This window comes from Mesoplodon mirus (genome assembly GCF_964341445.2).
Source record: "Mesoplodon mirus genome assembly, chromosome: 15".
Taxonomy (NCBI): Eukaryota; Metazoa; Chordata; class Mammalia; order Artiodactyla; family Ziphiidae; genus Mesoplodon; species Mesoplodon mirus.
Genome location: NC_138991.1, coordinates 52,570,915 through 52,591,923, shown reverse-complemented (window position 1 = coordinate 52,591,923; position 21,009 = coordinate 52,570,915). Strand labels below are relative to the sequence as shown.

Here is a 21,009-nt window from a genome sequence, read left to right as displayed (position 1 = left end):
CTTTACTTGAAAGCGGCTTAAAATATCATTAAAAAGAATTATATAAGTAATATGTGAATTCATGAGCTTTGTGAAAAAAATCAAGGTGTTTAGAAGTTTATGAAGTAAAGTTTATCTTTTATCCCCCAAACCCCCCTCCCTCTGTAGTGATAACCCCTGATAAAAGTTTCAGTGTGTATCCTAGCAGATGACTTTCTGTGTATTTAGAGTTGTACGGATATCCACGAATATACATGCATGTACATATATGCAGATACACAAACACATGTGCACATAGATGGGTGTCCATGCATACCCATTCTCCCACCCCTCATTCTCCCCACATTTCAACTTTTTACTTGGAAATATAGATTCACAGGAAGTTGCAAAAGTAGTTAATATACTGTGTAGTTTTGCTTTTGATTAAAAAAAAATACAAATGGACTCAAACACTAGGCATTGTTCTGCAATGTGATTTTTTTTCCCTGTGGTGGTGTTTTGGCACACTTTGGACATCAGCATGTATGGACCTTCCTTTTAATGGCTGCACACATGTCAGAGGCAGGCCAAACTAATTTATTCCCAATTTCTCTATAGACACAGAGGCTTTTTCCCAGTTTTAAAAATTATTATTACTAACCACACAGCAATAAACATTCTTGAACTTACATCTTTATGCACAATACATAAGATTGATTTCTAGAGGTAGACTAGTTGGGTCTTGAAATCTGTTGTTGTTGTTTTTTTTTAAACTATTAAAACATTCTCAAGGAACCCTTCACTCAAGGGTGTATGTAAAATCTAGTTTTAAGAAATGACTTTAGTTCCTGAAGATCTGGCTGACCCTGGCAACCTTAGTCATATGAGGGGTTGACAGGAGACTGGATTAATAGAATGTTTGGAATCAAAAGACCAAGAGCTCTGAATACAGAGTCTTTGTAACTCTTTGGTGGGTTAAACGGGAGGTTCGGGGTTGAGATTGCAGCACATGAAGGGAATCAAGAGCTCACTACCCTTTGCAAGTACAGAGTTTATGCTTGGAATTCCATTTCAGGTGGGAAAATTCTAGATAATAAGCTAGCACGAAACTAAATTAAACTAGTTGAATAGTCATCAGTTCTTAGTCCTTTGCAGTGATTTTTTTTTTCTCCTTGTAGGGAGATTTCATTCTGAAGATTGAGCCTCCTCTAGGGTGGAGTTTTGGTAAGTTAACAAATAACCAGGTACACCCTGTAAAGGATTAGGTTATATGCTGAATATTAATTTAAATTGACAGAGTGCATAGATTGTTAAAATATTAAGGATTCCTTTCTAGTGTGGAAGAGGGTTTTTTTTTAACCGCCTTGCCCCTATTACTTTAGAGTAGATTGGAGTTACTTTAGACCTACCTTAAGATTTTCTGCCATGTTTCTTAAAGTAGGCATCTTTTCTTGTACCTCTCAGAAAACTCCACTTTAGCAGCTTCGTTCATTAAGTGCCAGTAGAACTTGATGAATATAGAGGTCAGGAGTGGGGACTTTGTTCCTCTTCCAGGATGGCTTCTTTCTTAGCCCCCTCAGTGTTTTTTAAAAAAATTTTTCAGTGAATTAATGGCAACATTAAACATTGTGAGACTTGACATAAAAATCCAGATTTACTTCTCTTAAGAGATCAGAAGATCTGACAGCCTTGGGCCTTACCAGCTCTGTGACGACCTTGGACGAGTTACTTCCGCTGGGTCGGCGTCCGTCTTCTCACTAGGGGTCAGGAGAGTAGTAGTACCTGCCTCACAGGCTACTGGAGGATTAATGGACCAGTGTATTTATGTGTTCAGAATCGCTGGCACATAATTGGCAATTAATTAGTAACTACTTAAAAGCAGTCTTTCCGCACATGTACAAACAAAAGCTCCAGACTTTCCTGAGGTGACTGTCTTTTAGCAAAGTCAGAGGAGCGGGAGTGGGCTGGATCAGAAGAAGGGGTCCTGCTGTGACGTGGCTGGTGTTTTTGGAGAGCAGAGCCTTGACGTTTCGGTAGAGGGTGTGTGACCCCAGTTCTGTAGCTTGCGGGGAGACGTGGAGGGCCCAGTTGTTCCTACCAGGCCTGCCTGTGAGTTAGAGGGGGAAGAACTGAGTCCCTGCTGTCACAGTGGCAGCGACAGCCAACTTGCATCTGGGCGACAAGCTCTTTCTCAGTTCACGGCCGGGGGTGCCTGGCTGGTGCGGTCCAGAAAAGCGGAGGGGAGTCAAAGCCAACCCACGGCCAGAGAGACGACAAATCTGCCAGAGACGTCACAGATCGGTGGCTTGCAGGAGTGTTTTGTTTGAATCCCCTCCCTTCTTGTCAGTTCTTTTTCTTTTAATAAGTTTTTAAATTAAATTATAGCATACTTTCCGATAACTGTACTCATCACAGGGATATCAGGCGATGAATTTTCACAAAACGAACACACTCATGTAACCACCACTTAGATGCCAAGACAGAACCTGACCAGCACCCAGAAGTGCCCCATCCCAGGCACTTGCTAATTGCGCCACCCGACCTAAAATTATAGATTATTTTGTCTGTTTTGAACTTCATGTAAACAGAATCACACAGGGTACGTTTTTGTGCCTGGTTTCTCTCTCTTGACAATTTTCACAGAATTCATCCTTATTATGTGTTATGTGTTAGTATATTAGTTCATTCTACTGCTGTGTGAATATCAAGCGATTTACCCCCTCTACTGTTGGCGGACATCTGGGCTGCACCCCAGTTTTGGCCACTAGGAGCAGTGCTCCTGCGAACATCCTTGTATATATCTTGTGGTGCACACATGTCTACATTTCTGTTGAGTATATACCAGGGTGGAATTGCTGGGCGATAGACTTTTTACATGTTCAGCCCTAGTAGAGACTGCCGGACAGCCAAGGTAGATGTCGCAAAACTTTGCTCTACCAGCCGTGTGTAAGAGTTCAGACCTCCACATCCTCACCAGCACCGGCTGTCAGTCTCTTTCATCTTAGCTGTCCTGGTGATGGAGTGGTGGCCTCGCATTGTGCTTTTGATTTGCATTTCCTGATGGACCATGAGACTGAGCACTTTTTCATAGGTTTCCTGGCCATTTGGATATCCTCTTTTTGTGAGCTGCCTGTTCAAGGTTTTGTCCATTTTTCACTGGTGCTTTCCCCTGTGTATGTGTGTCATTCTTCATTTTACTAGAAATTCTCTCGACTGGTCCATTTTTTCCTCTGCTTCTCACTTCATGGTCTTCCTAATCTTTTTAAAACTCAACTTCAACCCCTGTTATGATGAACTCTTCAGTTTTTTTTTAATTTGACTTAGTTGCTAATATTGAAAAATCAGGACACGGCACATAAAATCCAGATTTCCAGTTCTTGAGAAGGTGGCAGCTTGGGCAGCACTGGGTCATGTGGCAGTAGTTGGTAGAAGCTGTCCCCCTTTTTCCATTTGCTGCAGTCCGCACTTGGCCAGTCTGCTGACTTCTAATCCACCCGGTTACTATGGACATTGGAGTTTACAGTCCTGGTATAATGTGGCCAAACTCCTGTACTTGGTCAGGAGACAGATGTGGAGCCAGACTTTTGGGGTTGAATTTGGGCTCTGTCCCTCACAAGCTCTGTGATTTTAGGAGATTCTTTAACCTTCCTGTGCCCCACTTTACCCCTCAATCAGCTGCAGATGTTACTAGCTACCTCTAAGATAGTTGTCAGGATTAAGTGTACTTAGCTCAGTGCCTGGTCTGTGGTGGGCGTTCAGTAATAAAACTCTTTGGCACTCACTGGATTTTCCATGGGACTCTGAGATATAGCTCAGCTGCAAGACTGTTTACAAAAGTATATCACACTGTAAACTCTGGTTCCCTTTGGGGTGGGGGAGTGGGTGTAGGATGTAGGGGTGGGAAGGAGACTTTTCCCTGTGTATCTCCTTGTGCCTTCGGATTTCAAGCCACGTGAGTGGCTCAAAAGTGAATACAGTGAAAGTTAAGCAGTTCAATGTGTTTGACGCAGACAGTTTCATCCTGTCCCAGAACTCAGCTTGCTCTTGTGTCCTGTACCCTGTTCCCCCCTCCCCCTGTCATTGGGCAGAGCCAACCACCGTGGAGCTCTACGTGGATGGTGTGAGCGACATCTGCACGAAGGGCGGGGACGTCAACTTCGTGTTCACGGGCTTCTCCGTGAATGGAAAGGTTTGGCATTTGTCACGTTTGCGCTGTGGTACATACTGGGTCTTCTCTTACCTTTAAAAAAGCAAGACGTTTTTAAACTGGGGGCTTTGAGCCCACAAGGGACCCACAGATAAGCTTCAAGAGGGCCTGGGAGCTCAATGAAATTGCATGTAAAACGTAGCAGGTGTTTTTAGGGGCCGGGTCTAGGTTGCTGGTCACTCCCTTGTCCGAGTATAGATGCCAGGATGGCTTTTTAGAGGGACAGGTTCTCAGGGGAGAGTACCCCCTCCCCGCACCCAGCACCACAGTTGAGATGCGCATATTTATTGCCTTCCTTTTTCTTCATGGTGGGTTTATTCTCCTTTGCCTTGACCCTGAGAGTGAGGGCCTTTGGTCCCGGCTTTTTGTGTGGGTTTCTTGTTAGAGATGGGGACCCTGGGTATTTATTCTTTCGCAGTGGTTTGTAAAATAATTGTGCATCTTTAATTGAAGGTGTCTTAGAGTCAATGAAACAAAGTGTCATTTTACTGTTGCTGTTCCCTGTCCCCAAGCCTCCCTGGGAAGGGTATCCACAATCTCTACTATCTTTTCCAAGGAAACTTGACCCAAAGAAGGTCATGGGCTTCATGTGGGGAGCAGGATGGACCATGTGGCTGGGAGAACGTTGCTGCCGGGTGGCTCCTAACTCCTCCGTCTCCACGGCAGGTTCTCAGCAAAGGGCAGCCCCTGGGTCCCGCAGGAGTTCAGGTGTCTCTGAGAAACACAGGCACAGAAGCAAAGATCCAGTCCACAGTCACACAGCCTGGCGGAAAGTGAGTCATGCGTGTTACGCCCTGCCCCGAGGCTAGAGCCGGGCCCTGATGTGGGGGGAGCTTTGGATTTAGGGAGACCTGGATTCAAATCCTGTTTCGGCCTCTCAACTTCAGACGGGTTCCTGCCCCTCAGGGCCTCAAGTTCCTCATCTGTAAAATGGAAGTCATTTGACCCATTACATCTAGCGTTGATGCAATGATTAAATATGAGATAAATAAAGCACTTGCTGCAGGGCCTGGCACATGGTAGGCCTTCATTTAATGGTTGGGACTGGCTCTGCAGCCCGACAGCCTGGGTTTGAATCCTGGTTCCCCCATTTGCTAGCTGTGTGCCCTGGAGCAAGTTACTTAACGCCTCTGTGCCTTGGTTTCCTCATTTATAAATGAGGATAATCATGGAACCTACCTCTTAAGGTTATTGAGAAGATTAAATTACGATATTATCATTTCAAACTGTCTGGCATAGAATATGTGCTTAATAATTTAGCTCAATACAGATTAGCTCAGTTTCGATTTTTAAAAATCATTTTATCACTATTACATCACAATCATTTTGTAGTTGGAACTAATGACTATTTAATTAACCTTGCTGAGTCAAATTTAAAGCATTTATGTAATGGATTTATATCGTTGAGTTGTAAATGTTAATAGATGTGCCAAGATTCATATCAGAATAGTTCCACCTGATGATGTTGAAAGCACGCAAATCACCACTGACTGCTTCAATCCACAAATATGACTAAACTGCAAAATAGAAGTTTGTAATGAGTCTGTCAGTACATCATCCAATTTTTAAATGATGATTGTTGAAATTATATTTCAGTTTTGAAAAAGACTTATTGATGCCTCTCTAACCCCCTCCCCTGATCTGTAGAGGATCAGAGGAGGGGGTGGGACTTTCATTTTCTCTAGTTTCAGTAATTTGCTGCTGACCGTGCTGGGAAAAGTGACTTGAACTTTCCGAATCACTTTCCAAATCTCTTTCCTGTGCGCTAACTAAACTGACAGTAACGCGCAGAACCGGGATGCTGTGAACGTGAAGTAGAGGCTGAATCTTACCCAGGCCAAAATCCAGTGGCAGTGTCAACTCTTTTGTAGCAAACTGATTTCCAAGCTCTATTCAGTTATTACAGGCAACATTGGATGTAATATAATACCACCACAGAAGAAGAAATTGCATGAAATTTTTCATGTCGCTGGAATTAGCCCTTTCATGGTCCGATGATTTGCAAATCTAAAGGGCTAAATGTGGCAGAAACGTGGTAGTAGTACTTCCGTCCTCAGCTCATCCCACTCTGGTCTTGGTTTGTTCACAGCTACTAGAATAATCTTTGTCAGCTTCTGGTTTCATCACAGTTGCTTTGTGCAAGAACTCAGATTGGCTTCTATTTGTGTCTGATAACAGGTCTTAATAAACTCTGGGGTAGGAGTCACGCTCATTGTCACCTGCCCTCCCCTAGCGCTTAGTGTCATCTTGTGTAAGCGTCCGTCTCAGCTTATCAGGTCTGTCCTCTGTTCTTTACCCACCTCTCATCCCTTCCCACTTCTTCTGCTTTGGATGCTTCCCTTCTCTTCTGTTCATGCCTCTCACTCTGTCAACACACACTTGAATGTTCTGTGACTGATCCTTGCTGAACCATAGGGACTGGTTTTTAGGCCAGAAATTTCTGGGGTTAAGGGAAACATCAGCCTTCCCTCCCATTAGCACACGAACCCCTCTCCTTGCACACAGCCAGTGCCCAATAAGTGTTGTCTGATGAGGATTTGTACAGCAAAGGATTGAATTTCATTTATGCTCATTTAACTGGCTAAGGGCAAGTTCGTGATAACTCAAACGTTGTTTTCTTATGCTTCCAATAGTTGTCCTAAAATTAGAAGTGCTCGGGTTGTTGGCAGAAAGTGAAGTGGTATTTTGTATTTCTTAGGTTTGCGTTTTTTAAAGTTCTTCCTGGAGATTACGAAATCCTTGCAACTCATCCAACCTGGCCATTGAAAGAGGTGAGCATTTATTTCAGTTATGTCGATGGCCATGCCAACAGTGTGCTGGTTTGGGGACAAATGTAGAGGTTTTCGATTCCAGATATGAAATGATTTTATGGTTTTTCTAGAAGTCGATGGAAAAACACAATGGTGCTGCTGATTAGTTTGGTGGTACTTATACAGGAAAACTCCCTCCGTGTAGCAGATGTTGCTTATATTGGTTTCAGTTTTAGGTAACAACATTGTCATCCTGCTGTGAAATTGGTCTGTTATTAACTGTAGCTATTTTAAGCTAAATCAACACCAGAAGGACCCGATGAGATTATTTTATTGTTCTTTTTTTGGTCTGTAACAACAATCTATAAATACACTTAACAATTTAGAAACTCTTGTACATGTGCCCAAGGAGAATGTATAAGAATGTTTATTGCAGCTTTGTTTGTAGTAGCAGAATACTATAAACAACCTAAATGTCCATTAAGAGCAGAATGGGTTGTGGTTTCATCACACAATAGAATTCTGTATGTCAGCAATAATGAATGAACCAGAGCTACGCATATCAATATGACTGTGCTTAAAAGCATAAAGTTGAAGGGAAAAGGCAAATTGCTGAAGGATAAGGAAATATGATACCGTTTATATAGTCATTAAAAACACTTATGATAATACCACTTATGGATACATTCACACGTAGAAAATTATAAGACACGAATGGGAATGGCAAACAGTATATTCATTATGGTACTGATGTTTGTAGAGGGAGGGAGGAAGGGGATGTGGGCATCTGCAAGGGTCTAGAATTGTATTTCTTCTCTTTTATTCTTTAGCTGGTTGGAACTTATATAGGTGTTCTTTGGTATAGATCCCTATATCTGTTTTTGTTTGACTGAAATAGTTTATAATAAAAGAGCAAAAAAGGCAGAAAAATACTAAGCGAGGTTCTGTAATAACTGTGAAGAAACAAATTGAAGTTAAGACTTAAAGAACATTTTGACAGGCTTAGTTTTTATATTAGTTTTGAGGCTGTGTCTCATTGTTTTGCTAAAGAAGCATCAGTATTTCAGTTTTTACCTTGTAAGTTTTACGCATTTGTAATTGATGATATAGTTTCACACCTAGATATGTCTGTATTCTGTTTATGACTTTGTTTTCAGGATTTTTCTCTTCTGGGCAACATTGAAAAATGTTTCATTTAAAACTCCATAGCTTACACATTATAAATAGAATACATTTTAAGGTTTGCATTGTTTGTTAATTGTATACATAAAGGAATTTGAGTTTATTCATGTAAAATTGTGTTTTAAAGTAAAGCAGGCTGTTAAAAGTCAGGATAATGGTTGCCCTTTGGGGGAGTAGTGACTGGAAATGAGCATGAGGGGAGCTTCTAGGGTGCTGGTTCTGTTCTGTGTCTGGGTGTTGGATGCATGGTGAGTTTGGGAAAATCACTGTGCTGGATGCTGAGACTGTGTGCAGTGTTCCCCATGTGAATTATACTTTGACAAAGAGTTTAAAAATACACACATACATACCATTAAACATGGAAAAAAATAAAGCATGTTCATTAAAAAAATTGGAACATACAGAAGAGCATAAAGGAGTGGAAGTGGAAAATCTGGAAGGTGGAAAACTGTAAAAGAGGTAAATTGTTACCATCTAGACGAAATCACCATCATCTCCATTTTGCCACAGTTCCCTTCACTTCATTTTGCGAATTAAAAAACAGTTGTTATGGTACTACACGTGCAATTTTGTATGTTGCTTCCCCCCAGTTAATATTTTAGTGTCAGCACGTCCTCGTGTTGTTAAACGCTTTGTGTTTATTCTTTTGGAAGTTGACACCTTCTCTTGTAGGCGAGCACCACTGTACGAGTAACGACCTCCAACGCCAATGCCGCGGGCCCCCTCATAGTGGCTGGCTACAACGTGTCTGGCTCTGTCCGCAGTGACGGGGAACCCATGAAAGGGGTGAAGTTTCTTCTGTTCTCTTCTTTAGTAACCAAAGAGGTAAGCAAAGAAGAGTGAAGAACAAGAGAGATTGTGGGCAGGGCTGGGGGCACAGGGGATCACAGACTAAGAATACACGGTTTAAAATGCAGGTCAGTCTCAGACTAGAAGACAAATGTACGGTTACCAAAGGGGATAGCGGGAGGTGGAGAGGGATAAATTAGGAGCTTGGGATTAAGAGATACACACACCACTACATATAAAATAGATAAACAGCAAGGTTCTACTGTGTAGCACAGGGCACTATATTCAATACCTTGTAATAAGCTATAATGGCAAAAGAATCTGAAAAAGAATATATATATATATGTGTGTAACTGAATCACTTTGCTGTATACCAGAAACTAACAACATTGTAAACCAACTATACTTCAATTAAAAAAAATTAAATAAAAAATAAAATGCAGGTCAAGGTTGATTTATAGTTTCAGCATTTAAGAACCTTGTGTTTCTCTGTTGACTCACAAGAAATTGAATGTCTGCACTGGGAGGCAGTGGAATTCAGTGGAAAGTGCACTGGCTTTGAAATCAAACAGACCCAAGTTCAGACAAATCCCAGCTCTTCCTCTGACCAGCTATGTGAACTTGGGCCACTCTGGTTTCTTACCTGGAGGATGGTGACCATTTTTAACTTTTCAAACTTGAATGTAAAGATTTTACATTCTACTATGTCCTCTGCTCTGTCCTAGGTTTCAGAAATATATATTTTGTGAAATAAAACTTATACAAGTATTTTTTTAAATTAATTTATTTATGACTGTGTTGGGTCTTCGTTTCTGTGCGAGGGCTTTCTCTAGTTGTGGCAAGCAGGGGCCACTCTTCATTGCAGTGCATGGGCCTCTCACTATCGCGGCCTCTCTTGTTGCGGAGCACAGGCTCCAGACGCGCAGGCTCAGTAATTGTGGCTCACGGGCCCAGTTGCTCTGTGGCATGTGGGATCTTCCCAGACCAAGGCTTGAACCCGTGTCCCCTGCATTGGCAGGCAGATTCTCAACGACTGCGCCACCAGAGAAGCCCCTACAAGTATTTTTAAAGCATGGCTATTTGATAATAATCAGAACATGTAAGTGGAAAAGGAAGTCATTTTGGGTTTTTTCTCCTGGCCTAGGATGTCCTGGGCTGCAACATCTCCCCAGTGCCCGGGTTCCAACCCCAAGACGAGAGTCTGGTGTATTTGTGCCACGCGGTCTCCAAAGAAGATGGCTCCTTCTCCTTCTATTCGCTGCCGAGTGGGGGCTATACTGTGGTTAGTGAAGCCGACTTCCATTCTGTTTATGTTTGGGACACTTACATCATAGGAAGAGTCAGTGCCATTTGGATATCAAAGGACTGAATGGTTGGCCTGCAGTTCCATGACCATTTTATTTAGCAGTTACTGAAGATGTAACTCTGTCCCCTCAGTAACAGCTGGGAATAGTGCAAGTCTTTCTCTTGCACAAATCTGAAACAGTTAGGATTAATAGTGTCTCTTTGCCTGCTTTGGACCCCTGGTTATTTGTGGGCCGCTGGATTGAGTGTTAATATTGATGGTTGAATCATGTTATTGGCTCTTGGTTATTAACCGACTTTTTCTTCCAGATTCCATTCTATAGAGGGGAGAGGATTACCTTTGACGTTGCTCCTTCTAGACTTGACTTTACAGTGGAACATGACAGCCTGAAAATTGAGGTAAGGCCTCTCTGTTGGAGTTCCCATCCCTGGGCACAGGTGTTGCAAACGTGTTAAAAAAAAAAAAATCAGGGCTTCCCCGGTGGCGCAGTGGTTGAGAGTCCGCCTGCCAATGCAGGGGATACGGGTTCGTGCCCCAGTCTGGGAAGATCCCACGTACCGCGGAGCGGCTGGGCCCGTGAGCCATGGCCGCTGAGCCTGCGCGTCTGGAGCCTGTGCCCCGCAACGGGAGAGGCCACAGCAGCGAGAGGCCCGCGTACCGCCAAAAAAAAAAAAAATCAGTTTATCTAGAAGTACTGTTGGAAAAAACAGAATGTTGTACTCTCTTCCACTTCATTCTGGGATCCACTAGATCCTTCACCTCTCTCACATAACGTCTTTATCTTAGAGAATCAGAGCCCTATTTACATCTACTTCATTCAATGAAATATATTTACCAAGTGTCAATGACATATATTTTAGGTATTATTCTAGCGATGGGCATATAGCAGTGACCCAAAGAGGCAAAAGTTCCTGTTTTTGTGAAATTCATGTTCTAATGGCAGAAAGAGATAATATACTTACAAATAAGTAAATAAGAAAGCATATGAGAAAGTCTTTGTTCTTTAGAAACATAAAGCAAGAAAAGAGATTATATAGTTTCAAGGTTAAGATAGGGTTGAGGTCTCATAGGTTGTTCTTGGGAAGGCCTTAGGGTGAAGGTGACTTTTGAGTGACAACCTGAAGGGGAAGAGGCAACGAACTGTACTTACATCTGCGGGAAGAGTGTTTAAGACAGGGAATGGCAGGTGCAAAGGTCCCGAGGCAGGAGTGTGGCCAGAAGGTTTACGGAACCCCAGAAAGGCCAGGGTGGCTGGAATGGAGCGAGTGAAGAAGGGAGGAAGAGGGGAGAGCGTCAGAGAGATGGTGGGGTAGGTTGTGCAGGTCCTGGTGGGCCATTCTGGGTGACAGTTGGCACCACTGAAAGGTTCTGAGCAGAAGAAGAGGTGTGTCCCCTCCAGCTGCCATGTTGAGAAGAGTCTGCAGGGGGCAAGGTGGAAGTGAGGGACGGGTTGAGTAGGTTAGAGCTGACAGGGCCCGCAGTGGAATGACAGGTGGGGTGATGGATGGGGTGATACAGGCCCTAAGATAGATGGTAAATGTGTTTTTCATCACAGTTCTATCTTTAATTACAGACGTAGAAAATGGTTACCTTAGAAAATTTGCTAGATAGAGCAAATCTCCAAAGAAAACAGCAGTGTTTCATAAGTGGACCACCCAGTGTTACAGTTATTGAAAAAATTAAATTTAATCGTTTTCTTTTAATGTTACATTAGAAAGTACTGCGTTAAAGTAGCTTAAACTGGTGGGAGCTAGCTTTTAGGTCACATTCTCAGTGGGGTTCTGACTCTGCCTTTTAAGATTCAGTAAAGCATTTAACTGTAGCGCTGTGCCCTGGAGGGGGGATGAAAGGGTGAAGGTCAAGTCCTTAGTGCTTCAAGGGGCTTGCACAGAAGGATGGGGGCAGCTGAGTGGGGAAAGACATTTCCCAGATCACAACCAAATGCAAGGTTTTAAACAGACATGAATGGAATTTCAGGGAGTGGCTTGTAAGCTGTATGAGGTCGGGACCATTGAGTCTTATTCTTTACTGTATTCCTAACACGTGATTTAGTGCCAGGGGTGTGGTAGGTGCCTAATAAAAGTGATTGTTGAGTGAATATATAATTTAATAAGTGGGTTAACCACGTCTTTTTAGAAGGATCAAGAAGAGCTACCTGGGCTTCCCTGGTGGCGCAGTGGTTGAGAGTCCGCCTGCCGATGCAGGGGACACGGGTTCGTGCCCCGGTCCGGGAGGATTCCACATGCTGCGGAGCGGCTGGGCCCGTGAGCCATGGCCGCTGAGCCTGCGCGTCCGGAGCCTGTGCTCTGCAGCGGGAGAGGCCACAGCGGTGAGAGGCCTGCGTACCGCAAAAAAAAAAGAGCTACCTGACTAAAGAGGAAGCCATTTTATTTTCTTAGAGCTCAAATGCTGTTGCATATATGCGTGCATGCATGCATCCATCCATTCATTCAGGAGTCATTTATTGAGTGCCTACTGTGTAGCAGGTGACTAAGACAGAAAAGGTCCCTATCTTCATGAAGCTCACATTCTAGTGGGAGGTAGACAAACTAGAATAAATCAAACAAGGACATACCAGATATCGGGGAGGTTTTTGCTGAAGCCTAGAAAGTAGGTTAGTGTGATGGACAGTAACTGGCTGGGGCGTGAGGCAGGGGCTCCCGAGAGAGGGTAGTTAGAGCATCTCAGAGGTGGTGACAGTTTGAGCTAAACCTGAAGGACGAGAAGGGGTGGCCTCTCCCCCATCCTCTGCAGGTGTGGGAGGAGATCCAGGCTGAGGGAGCAGCTGGTGTGAAAGCCCCTCGTGGGGAAAGCATGCAGGAACCCAAGATCAGGGTGGCTGGAGCCCAGCTGAGTGCAGAGAGCCAAGCCCTGGCCCTCACAAGTGAGGAGGGCCCAGATACATAAACCAAGCGGAAGACAAGACGTGGGAAGGGGCTGCGGGTGGGTGAGCTGGGAGGGAGCTGGCTGGCACGGGGCACCAGAAGGCAGCATAGGCAGGGGTGCTGAGCGGCGGCATGAGGGGCCTGAGGGGGGCTTCTGCGGCTCAAGCATATGACAGCGTCCTCCCTGTTCTTCATCTTCTAGCCTGTGTTCCACGTCATGGGATTCTCTGTCACTGGGAGGGTCTTGAACGGACCTGAAGGAGAGGGTGTCCCGGATGCGGTGGTCACCCTGAACAACCAGATCAAAGGTGGGCAGACACGTTGGGCCCTGGCCTGTTTGCCTGGGCTGGGTTTTGCTCACAGAGAGGAATGGAAAGGAAAGAAAATCTTAACGACTCTATGAAAACATGCCAGCTTTTGGTCTTGAGTATCCCTGTGTAGATGAGGGCTACACAGTTGTTTTTGTCTCATCCTTTGTCAGCCTGTTTTTGTTTTACAGTCAAAACAAAAGCTGATGGCTCGTTCCGTCTGGAGAACATAACAACCGGGACGTACACCATCCACGCCCAGAAAGAGCATCTCTACTTTGAAACCGTCTCAATCAAAATCGCACCCAACACGCCTCAGCTGGCTGACATCATCGCCACAGGGTAAGGCGGGCGTGCGGGGCCTGGAAGGGCCGGTGCTTACGTTGGCAGTCAGCAGAGGACAAGACCACCTTCGATCTGACTGTGCATTTCTGCCAAGGGTCCACATCCAGTCTCAGACACCTATGGAGAAACTCAGGCTGGCTTCTTTAGAAAGATCAGAGCTAAGTGTTATAAACTGAAGGTGCTTAACTGTTAGCTGCTTCAAGAAAATCATCTTGCTTCAAAGTTAAAATGGGTTCAAGTTAGAAGAAGATCTGTTGTGCCTGACTTCACATCTGTGAGGCCTGCCTTGACTTCACTGGAAGATAATATAGTTGGTTGAGAACGTTTGCTGTAAGATGCTTCGGGTCGTTGTCACAGTTCTTCCCACTTTGTTGTACTTATTGTGAGTTGTGAGGGGATATCCCGTGGTTGAATTCCTATAGTTTTATCAAGTAGTGACGCTGTCTAGTGTAGAGAACCCCGGCCTTGGAGTCAGAGTTTGGATCTTTCTCTTATCCGTGTGTCACCCATAGAATGGGGAGGCTGCCATCCCTCCTTGGCAATAGGTGCTCACTAAACAGTAACTTAACGGGGTGGGGAGTGGTGAGCAGGGTCTGCGTGGAGAGAGGCCTCTCAGAGCAGCGTGGTGCGGATGGGGGCATAGCACTTGGTGTTGCTGGAGTGTAAAGTGCTGGGTGGATGAAGGGGGCAGATGTCAGAGGGCCTCCTCACTCCCCGTTGGAAGACGGGGATTTTCTCCACCAGGGAGAAAAGTCAAGGGGCCAGTGAACGGTGTGAGCACGGAGGTAACGTGGTTAGATTTTTGTCTTCAGTGAGACACTGTGGTGCCATGGCTGGGAGGAAGGCCTCGAAGGGGACAGGAGAGGGTGCGGGAGGCCTGAAAGCAGAGTTGACGAGGGCCTGTCTTATGGGGAAGTCAGGGACAGATCGGGAAGATGTCTCAGGGTTCCCAGCCTGAGAGGCCTGGATGCCTGTGGACGGGGAGAGGAGCCGGTCAGGGATGAAGCTTCAGTTTTGGCCGCGGCGGTCCATAGGCCCACTAGGTGGCGCTCTCCACCACGTGCTTGGATAGATTGTAAATCGGGAAGACTCGGCCGCAGGTGGCAGCCAGAACCTCGGATGTGTAAGAGCAGGTAGAAGTGGATCAGTGGACCGGAAATAGAATGTCAGCCTTCGAGGGGCGGCCTCAGGAGAACCTGGGGCGGGGGGTTAGGTGTGACCTCCCGACGGTCCCGGAGGTCCAGGAGCTGAGCCCTGAAGGCATGCTTTATTGGCTTGGTCGCTGAGGAGGTGACCGTTGTCTGTAGGCAGGCGGGGGGTCCGGGTCCGGGGTTCAGTGTTGAAAGGCAGGTGAGGAAGCAGAGCACCCGTGGAGCCTGCTGCCGTGTGTGTCGTGGTGGAGCCTCAGGAAGTGACTCCTGGGCTGCAGTTCTCCCCGCTTCCCTCATAAACAGTTCTGAGCAGCGACTCCAGGTGAGCCACAGTGATAGGTGCTGGGTGTGTACAGGGAACCAGGCTAATGTCACAAAGGCAGGGGTCCAGGAGACAGACTGAAGACGAAGAGTCAGTGATGGTAAGTTGGGGTGGGTGTGCAGGGAGAGCTCGGGGACTCCGAGTGGACTTCGTTTAGGTGGGACGCTGTGGAAGGCGAGACCTTCGGGAGGACCGAAAGGTAGCTGAGTGGAGGGCTTGGCAGGCAGAGGGGACAGCGTGTGCCAGGGCCTGGAGGTGACAGGGGAGCTCTGGGGTCGGGGTGGGGACAGCCAGCGTGGCTGGGGACGATGGTGAGGCTGGAGGGCCACGTGGCCTTGTAGCCATCTTGTGGGGATGGGCTTCTCCCCAAGTGCAGTGGGAAACCATTGACGAGTTTTCATCAAGGGAGCCGCATGGATCAGGGCATTTTGGAAAGTTTTGGGGGTTTTTTTTGTCTTTTTTTTTCTCCTGACTGCTGTGTGGAGAGTGGATTGGAGGAAAGCCAGAGTATAAGTGGAGGGCGTAGATGGGAGGTGTGACAGTTGTCTGGAGGAGATGGTGACCGGTGGGACCTGGGACCCTGCTGGCAGGGGAGGGAGGAGGCGTAGGTGGATTTGATGAGTGATATGGAGGCTTTGTGCATCAGAGCCCAGGTTTCCTATTTGAGCATCCGGGTAGATGGAGGAGGTGCCATTCGTGGAGATGAGGAAACGTAATTTAATTTTATATTTATTTTCTTCTTTAAAGTGGAATATTTGGGTCAAAGAAAGAGAAACAACATTTGTTGAGCATCATTGGAAAAATTCATCATTTTCCTTTTGGCCCATTTGCCTTTTAATTCATTGATATTTCTTACTCTTCTGTTTTTCCCTTTTAAAAAAATTATTTGCTAATTTATTTGAAAATCAAACTCTGACTTCTGTTTAAATGGCAATGAGAATATAGTTGTCTCACGATGCACCAAAATTACTGATTTCTCTTCATTAATGTATTAAATCCTGATGAAATAATTTATTGACACATCAATTTTTAAGAGCTTCAGTATAACAAAACACTGTCTTACTGGCTTTTTAGTTCTTTTTCTAAACTAAAACAATATATATTTGAGGTTTAGGGTAATTGGACACTTATCTTTAATTGAGAATACGAGCTAAAACTGATTGTATGGTTAAAATATTTAAAACTTAGGCAAAGAGGTTCACCTTGGAATGAATAAGGGGACTTCCCCCCCCGACATGGGCACAAATGAAGGGAATATGGAAGGTCCTTGAGAATAATTCCATCAGTAGTCCCTTCCTATCCATTTTCTCTGATAGTACACAGTAGGGAACCAAAAGGCAAACCTTTGAATCTAGATCAGGGGCTGGCACAGTTTGTCTGTCAAGGACCAGAGAATAAATATTTCAGACTTCACAGGCTGATAAGGTCTCTGTGACGAAACCCACTACAGACAGTTCATAAATGAACAGGCTTGGCTGTGTTCCAGGAAAACTTTATGTGTGGACATTGACGTCATAGTAGCATGTCATTTATTATGTCATGAAATAATCTTTTGATTTTTTTTTCCCCTTTAAAAGTGTGAAAACAATCTTAGCTCACAGTCCCTCCCGAAACAGGTGGCTGGTGTGACTTGGCGCATCGGCTGTGGCGTCTTGCTCCTCACTGTCCAGCCTGAGCCCCCATGGCCGGGCTGGTCACATCCCTTTAGGGAGACGGCTGTGCTTTCCTTCACCCCCGGACTTCACACACACAGCGTTCCACCGCCTTCTTGTTCCTTCTGCTGTTTTTTCTTTGCAGCAGAGTGGGTGTGCCAGCATTTATTGCGCCCCATAATTATCCAACACTGAATCCGGCATTTTTTATTCTCCTGTCAAAAGGCACAACTGATTTTTTATCTAAAGTGATTCTCTTTAAGATTAGAAAATATAACCTTTAGGCAGTTGAAGAAGCGATTGTGGCCTCCAGCTGTGGGACATTATTACACTTAAACACACCAACTGACTGAAAATGAAGATGGTCACTCCACGGACGCCAGGCTTCGTTGGTGTTTATTAGCGAGCGGATGTGCCTTTCATGTGCTTCTGGAGGTGTGCCTTGTAGCACTTTACATGCCGCTCATTGCAGTCTCCAGTCTGAGCCATTACGTTAATAGGGCTTTTCACTTATGAGTTGCTTCTGTGGCTCCTAGCTCCTAAGGAGTTCAGTTAGCTCTGCATTTTTGTTTAACTTAATTACCTTTCCTACTCAGATCTCTCAGATTGCTTTTATCTGTGCATTATATATAATCACAGGCGAGGAAGGCGTCTTTGATAACCCTGCCTTGTTTTATCCCCCTGGGTAATACCACACTTTCATAGGCAGCATACAGCTCTTGCTTTTAAGGACTAGTCCACATTCTCAGTTTGAGGCTGCTCCACCGTCAACGACCCAATTATCTGAAGCATTTTTTTTTTTCTTTGCAGTACGCGGGCCTCTCACTGTTGTGGTCTCTCCCGTTGCGGAGCACAGGCTCCGGACGCGCAGGCCCAGCGACCATGGCTCACGGGCCCAGCCGCTCCGCGGCATGTGGGATCTTCCCGGACCGGGGCACGAACCCGTGTCCCCTGCGTCGGCAGGCAGACTCTCAACCACTGCGCCACCAGGGAAGCCCTATCTGAAGCATTTTTGTCATCCACAGATTGTTTGAAAATTGCTTCTGCAGTGGAGGATGGCCAGATGTCACCCAGAACATACAAACAGCCCTGCCCCGGGCCCTTGCTCTGCCTTTTCCTTATGCAGAAAGAGGTCCAATCTTCTTTCTAAAGGTTGCTTTTAAAACTGGAGTCATTTTGGCTACATTCCTGTCTCTTCATTAAGATCATACTAGTCTTAGGGACGAGGGCTGAAAGAGGGATGCATAGTTTGGGTTGCTAAGCACCTTTCCTGTGATAATTGAGTTCTCATGCTGGAATGAATTGTCCCCTTGTTGCAGGTTCAGTGTCTGTGGCCAGATATCAATCATTCGCTTCCCCGACACTGTCAAGCAGATGAGTAAATACAAAGTTGTCCTGTCCTCTCAAGACAAGGACAAGTCTTTGGTCACCGTGGAGATGGATGCTCAGGGATCATTCTGTTTTAAAGCAAAGCCAGGGACCTACAAAGTCCAGGTATGACGAGTTTTGTTCTATTTAAGATATTTGAAGAAACACCAATGATTTAAAAAGGGTTATCTTAAAATGGGATTAGAGAAGGAGCATTTCCATTCCCAACTTCTTATTTTGAAATCTTTACATTCCTGCATGTCACAGTTAGTAGAGCAGACAGGTAGCTGGTTTGAAGGTGACGCAACAGGCCTTTCTCTTTTCCAGTCCTGATGTTTATTAGATGTTAGTATCAGGCTGCCAGTCACACCTCCACCTTCTCAGGCTTCTGGCTGCTGTTGAATATCCACGGGTCCCCAGAGGAGATCGCAGTGAACTCTTTATTAATGGCAGCTCAGTAACATCCACAGAGCATGGCTTCTGGACCCTGAGGCCAAACACAGCTTCCCTTTTCCTGCCTTGCTGTAAATTGAAGACGCTGGGTAGGCACCACCTGATTTCTCCATCCAGGCAGGTGGAGAAGCAGGGGAGACCCTGGCTTGTAGTCTCACCATCAGGGTGAAAGCCTGAGCACTGGTGGGGGCAGTGGGCAAGAGACGAGACAGAAGTGGAGGTCAGGTCACCAGCCCCATGGGGTCTCAGGCTCTCACCCGTCAAGTCAGCTGCTCCCTGGGGAAGAGCAGGGGAGGGGACTGGGAAGGGTCCTTCTAAGACTTTGCTCTCCTGTAGGGCCAGTGGGATCCCCCCTGGCTAAGGAGATGAGGTGGGCGCACAGCCTTGACCCTGCTTCCACGAACAGCATACTGTGTGGGTGGGCAGCTCCTTTACCAGCCAGCCAGTGTCTTGTGATGTTGGCCACACGGACAAGCCTTTAGAGGCCCTTTTCCAGGGAAGGGCAATTCCAGAATGTGGTCTCTACCAGGGATGAAGAAGGCGAGCACCACCTCCTCTCCCAGTCCCTCCTGTGAGCTTGAGAAAGGCACATAGAAATGAGGGAAGAAGAAATGGCCCCGTTCCACTGATGGTCATCCACGTGGCATCCACAAGTTCACAGCTCGTGTCACGAGTGACCTCAAGCCAGGATCAGGTTCTGGGATTTAGTATGGTTTCCACCTGGGTGCACATGATCACTGACAGCTTTGCATGCCCTGATACGCTTCTGTGTACACCCTGGTGCTGCTGAAGGCTAGTGTTTTATGTCTGCTTAGAAATATGTTTTCTTCACACCGGCTGTATGCAGATTTGTTGTGATTATAAAACTAGGCCTAGGAATGAACCTTGGTCCTACAGAATCCGTTTAGCCTTGGGCCCAGGTGGATGTTCTGGTGCCATATCGGCCAGGGAGCAGCGGCCCTGATGCAGCCGCTGACCTTGTTCTGTGTGTCCCGCAGGTGATGGTTCCTGAGGCGGAGACCAGAGCGGGGCTGATGTTGAAGCCTCAGATGCTGCTTCTGGCTGTGACTGACAGGCCTGTGATGGACGTGGCCTTCGTGCAGTTTTTGGCATCGGTTTCAGGGAAAGTCTCTTGTTTGGGTAAGATGTCAACTGAAAGCAAGAACAGATAGGTTCAAAGAAGTAAGTGGGGAGAGGAGGAATTTTGGTGAGCTTTTCCTCACTGGGCGTCATTGAAGGTAAAAGCAGAAGCTGCTCCAGGGGAGTGGTGTCTGTCTGAGAGTCTGTGTAGTGTGCAGTTCTTTCTGAATAATTGCCACAATCACCATAACATTTCTCTTTGAGTAATGCTGCCTTGGCTTCCAGAAAAACATGTGGGTTTCTTTTTATTGCCCTCTGACTCTGAAAGGAAGATGGTAGTTGGACCCAGGTTTCCATCCCAGCTCTGTCACTTACCACTGTGAGACTGTAAGCATGTACTTGCCCAGCCTCAGTTTTTCTTCTGTAAAATGGGAATACTGCTGCTCTCAGGGTTTTAGTGAGGCTTAAATGTGGTCATGTCAAGAGGCAGTGTAGTACAGTGGTTAAGATCATAGACTCTGGAACCAGACCACATGGGCTTGAACCTTCGCTGTGTGACCTGGGGTAAGTTACTTAACCTCTCTGTGCTTTGAGTCCCTCATCTGTAATGTGGAGATGTTAATAGTACCTACCTCACAGGGTAGTTGTGAGGATCAAATGAGTTACTGTATGTATAGCCGTTGGAAGTACCTGGACACAGCAAGAGCCATATAAATCTTTGCCATTATTAGTAATATTATTATGATGATGATAAAGGGCCCAGTTCTATACCTGGTATGAAGTGGATTTTCAATAAAGTTTCATCACCTTTGTCTATTTTTCTCTGGCTCCTGTTGATGCTCCATAGATATTACTTACCCCAATGCAATAATTGCTGGGTGGCTTCATTGTTTGGTACTGATGGTAAGCATAGGGGGAGACTTCCTAGAATCAAGTGGATGCATGTTAGCTTTGAAGGAACCTCCTGGCACTGTCCTTCAGGAGCTAATAGGTGGGAAGCAGCACACAGAGATGGAGGGTTCGAACGGGTGCTATGGTTCACAAGGCAGTCAAGTGAGGTCCCCGCATCTTTTCTCTGCAGACACCTGCGGTGACCTGCTGGTGACCCTGCAGTCCCTGAGCCGCCAGGGCGAGAAGCGGAGCCTCCAGCTCTCCGGCAAGGCCAACTCTATGACTTTCACGTTTGACAACGTGCTGCCCGGAAAATACAAAAGTAAGAACCGAAGGCAGCACTTCCCGTCTTTCTAAACTTT

General features: G+C 45.8%; 1 protein-coding gene across 1 annotated transcript in view; it reads left to right on the top strand.

Moving 5' to 3' along the window:
- The window catches only part of LOC309791618 (BOS complex subunit NOMO1), a 52,810-nt gene that overhangs the window by 3,823 nt on the left and 27,978 nt on the right, over positions 1-21,009 (top strand). The window contains exons 3-14 of the mRNA XM_082600521.1: positions 1,137-1,182; positions 4,047-4,147; positions 4,832-4,938; positions 6,864-6,936; positions 8,770-8,922; positions 10,031-10,168; positions 10,501-10,590; positions 13,280-13,385; positions 13,577-13,727; positions 18,175-18,349; positions 19,675-19,816; positions 20,838-20,969. Of these exons, the coding sequence (XP_082456647.1) occupies positions 1,137-1,182; positions 4,047-4,147; positions 4,832-4,938; positions 6,864-6,936; positions 8,770-8,922; positions 10,031-10,168; positions 10,501-10,590; positions 13,280-13,385; positions 13,577-13,727; positions 18,175-18,349; positions 19,675-19,816; positions 20,838-20,969 (1,414 nt within the window). The remainder of the gene's footprint in view (positions 1-1,136; positions 1,183-4,046; positions 4,148-4,831; positions 4,939-6,863; positions 6,937-8,769; positions 8,923-10,030; positions 10,169-10,500; positions 10,591-13,279; positions 13,386-13,576; positions 13,728-18,174; positions 18,350-19,674; positions 19,817-20,837; positions 20,970-21,009) is intronic.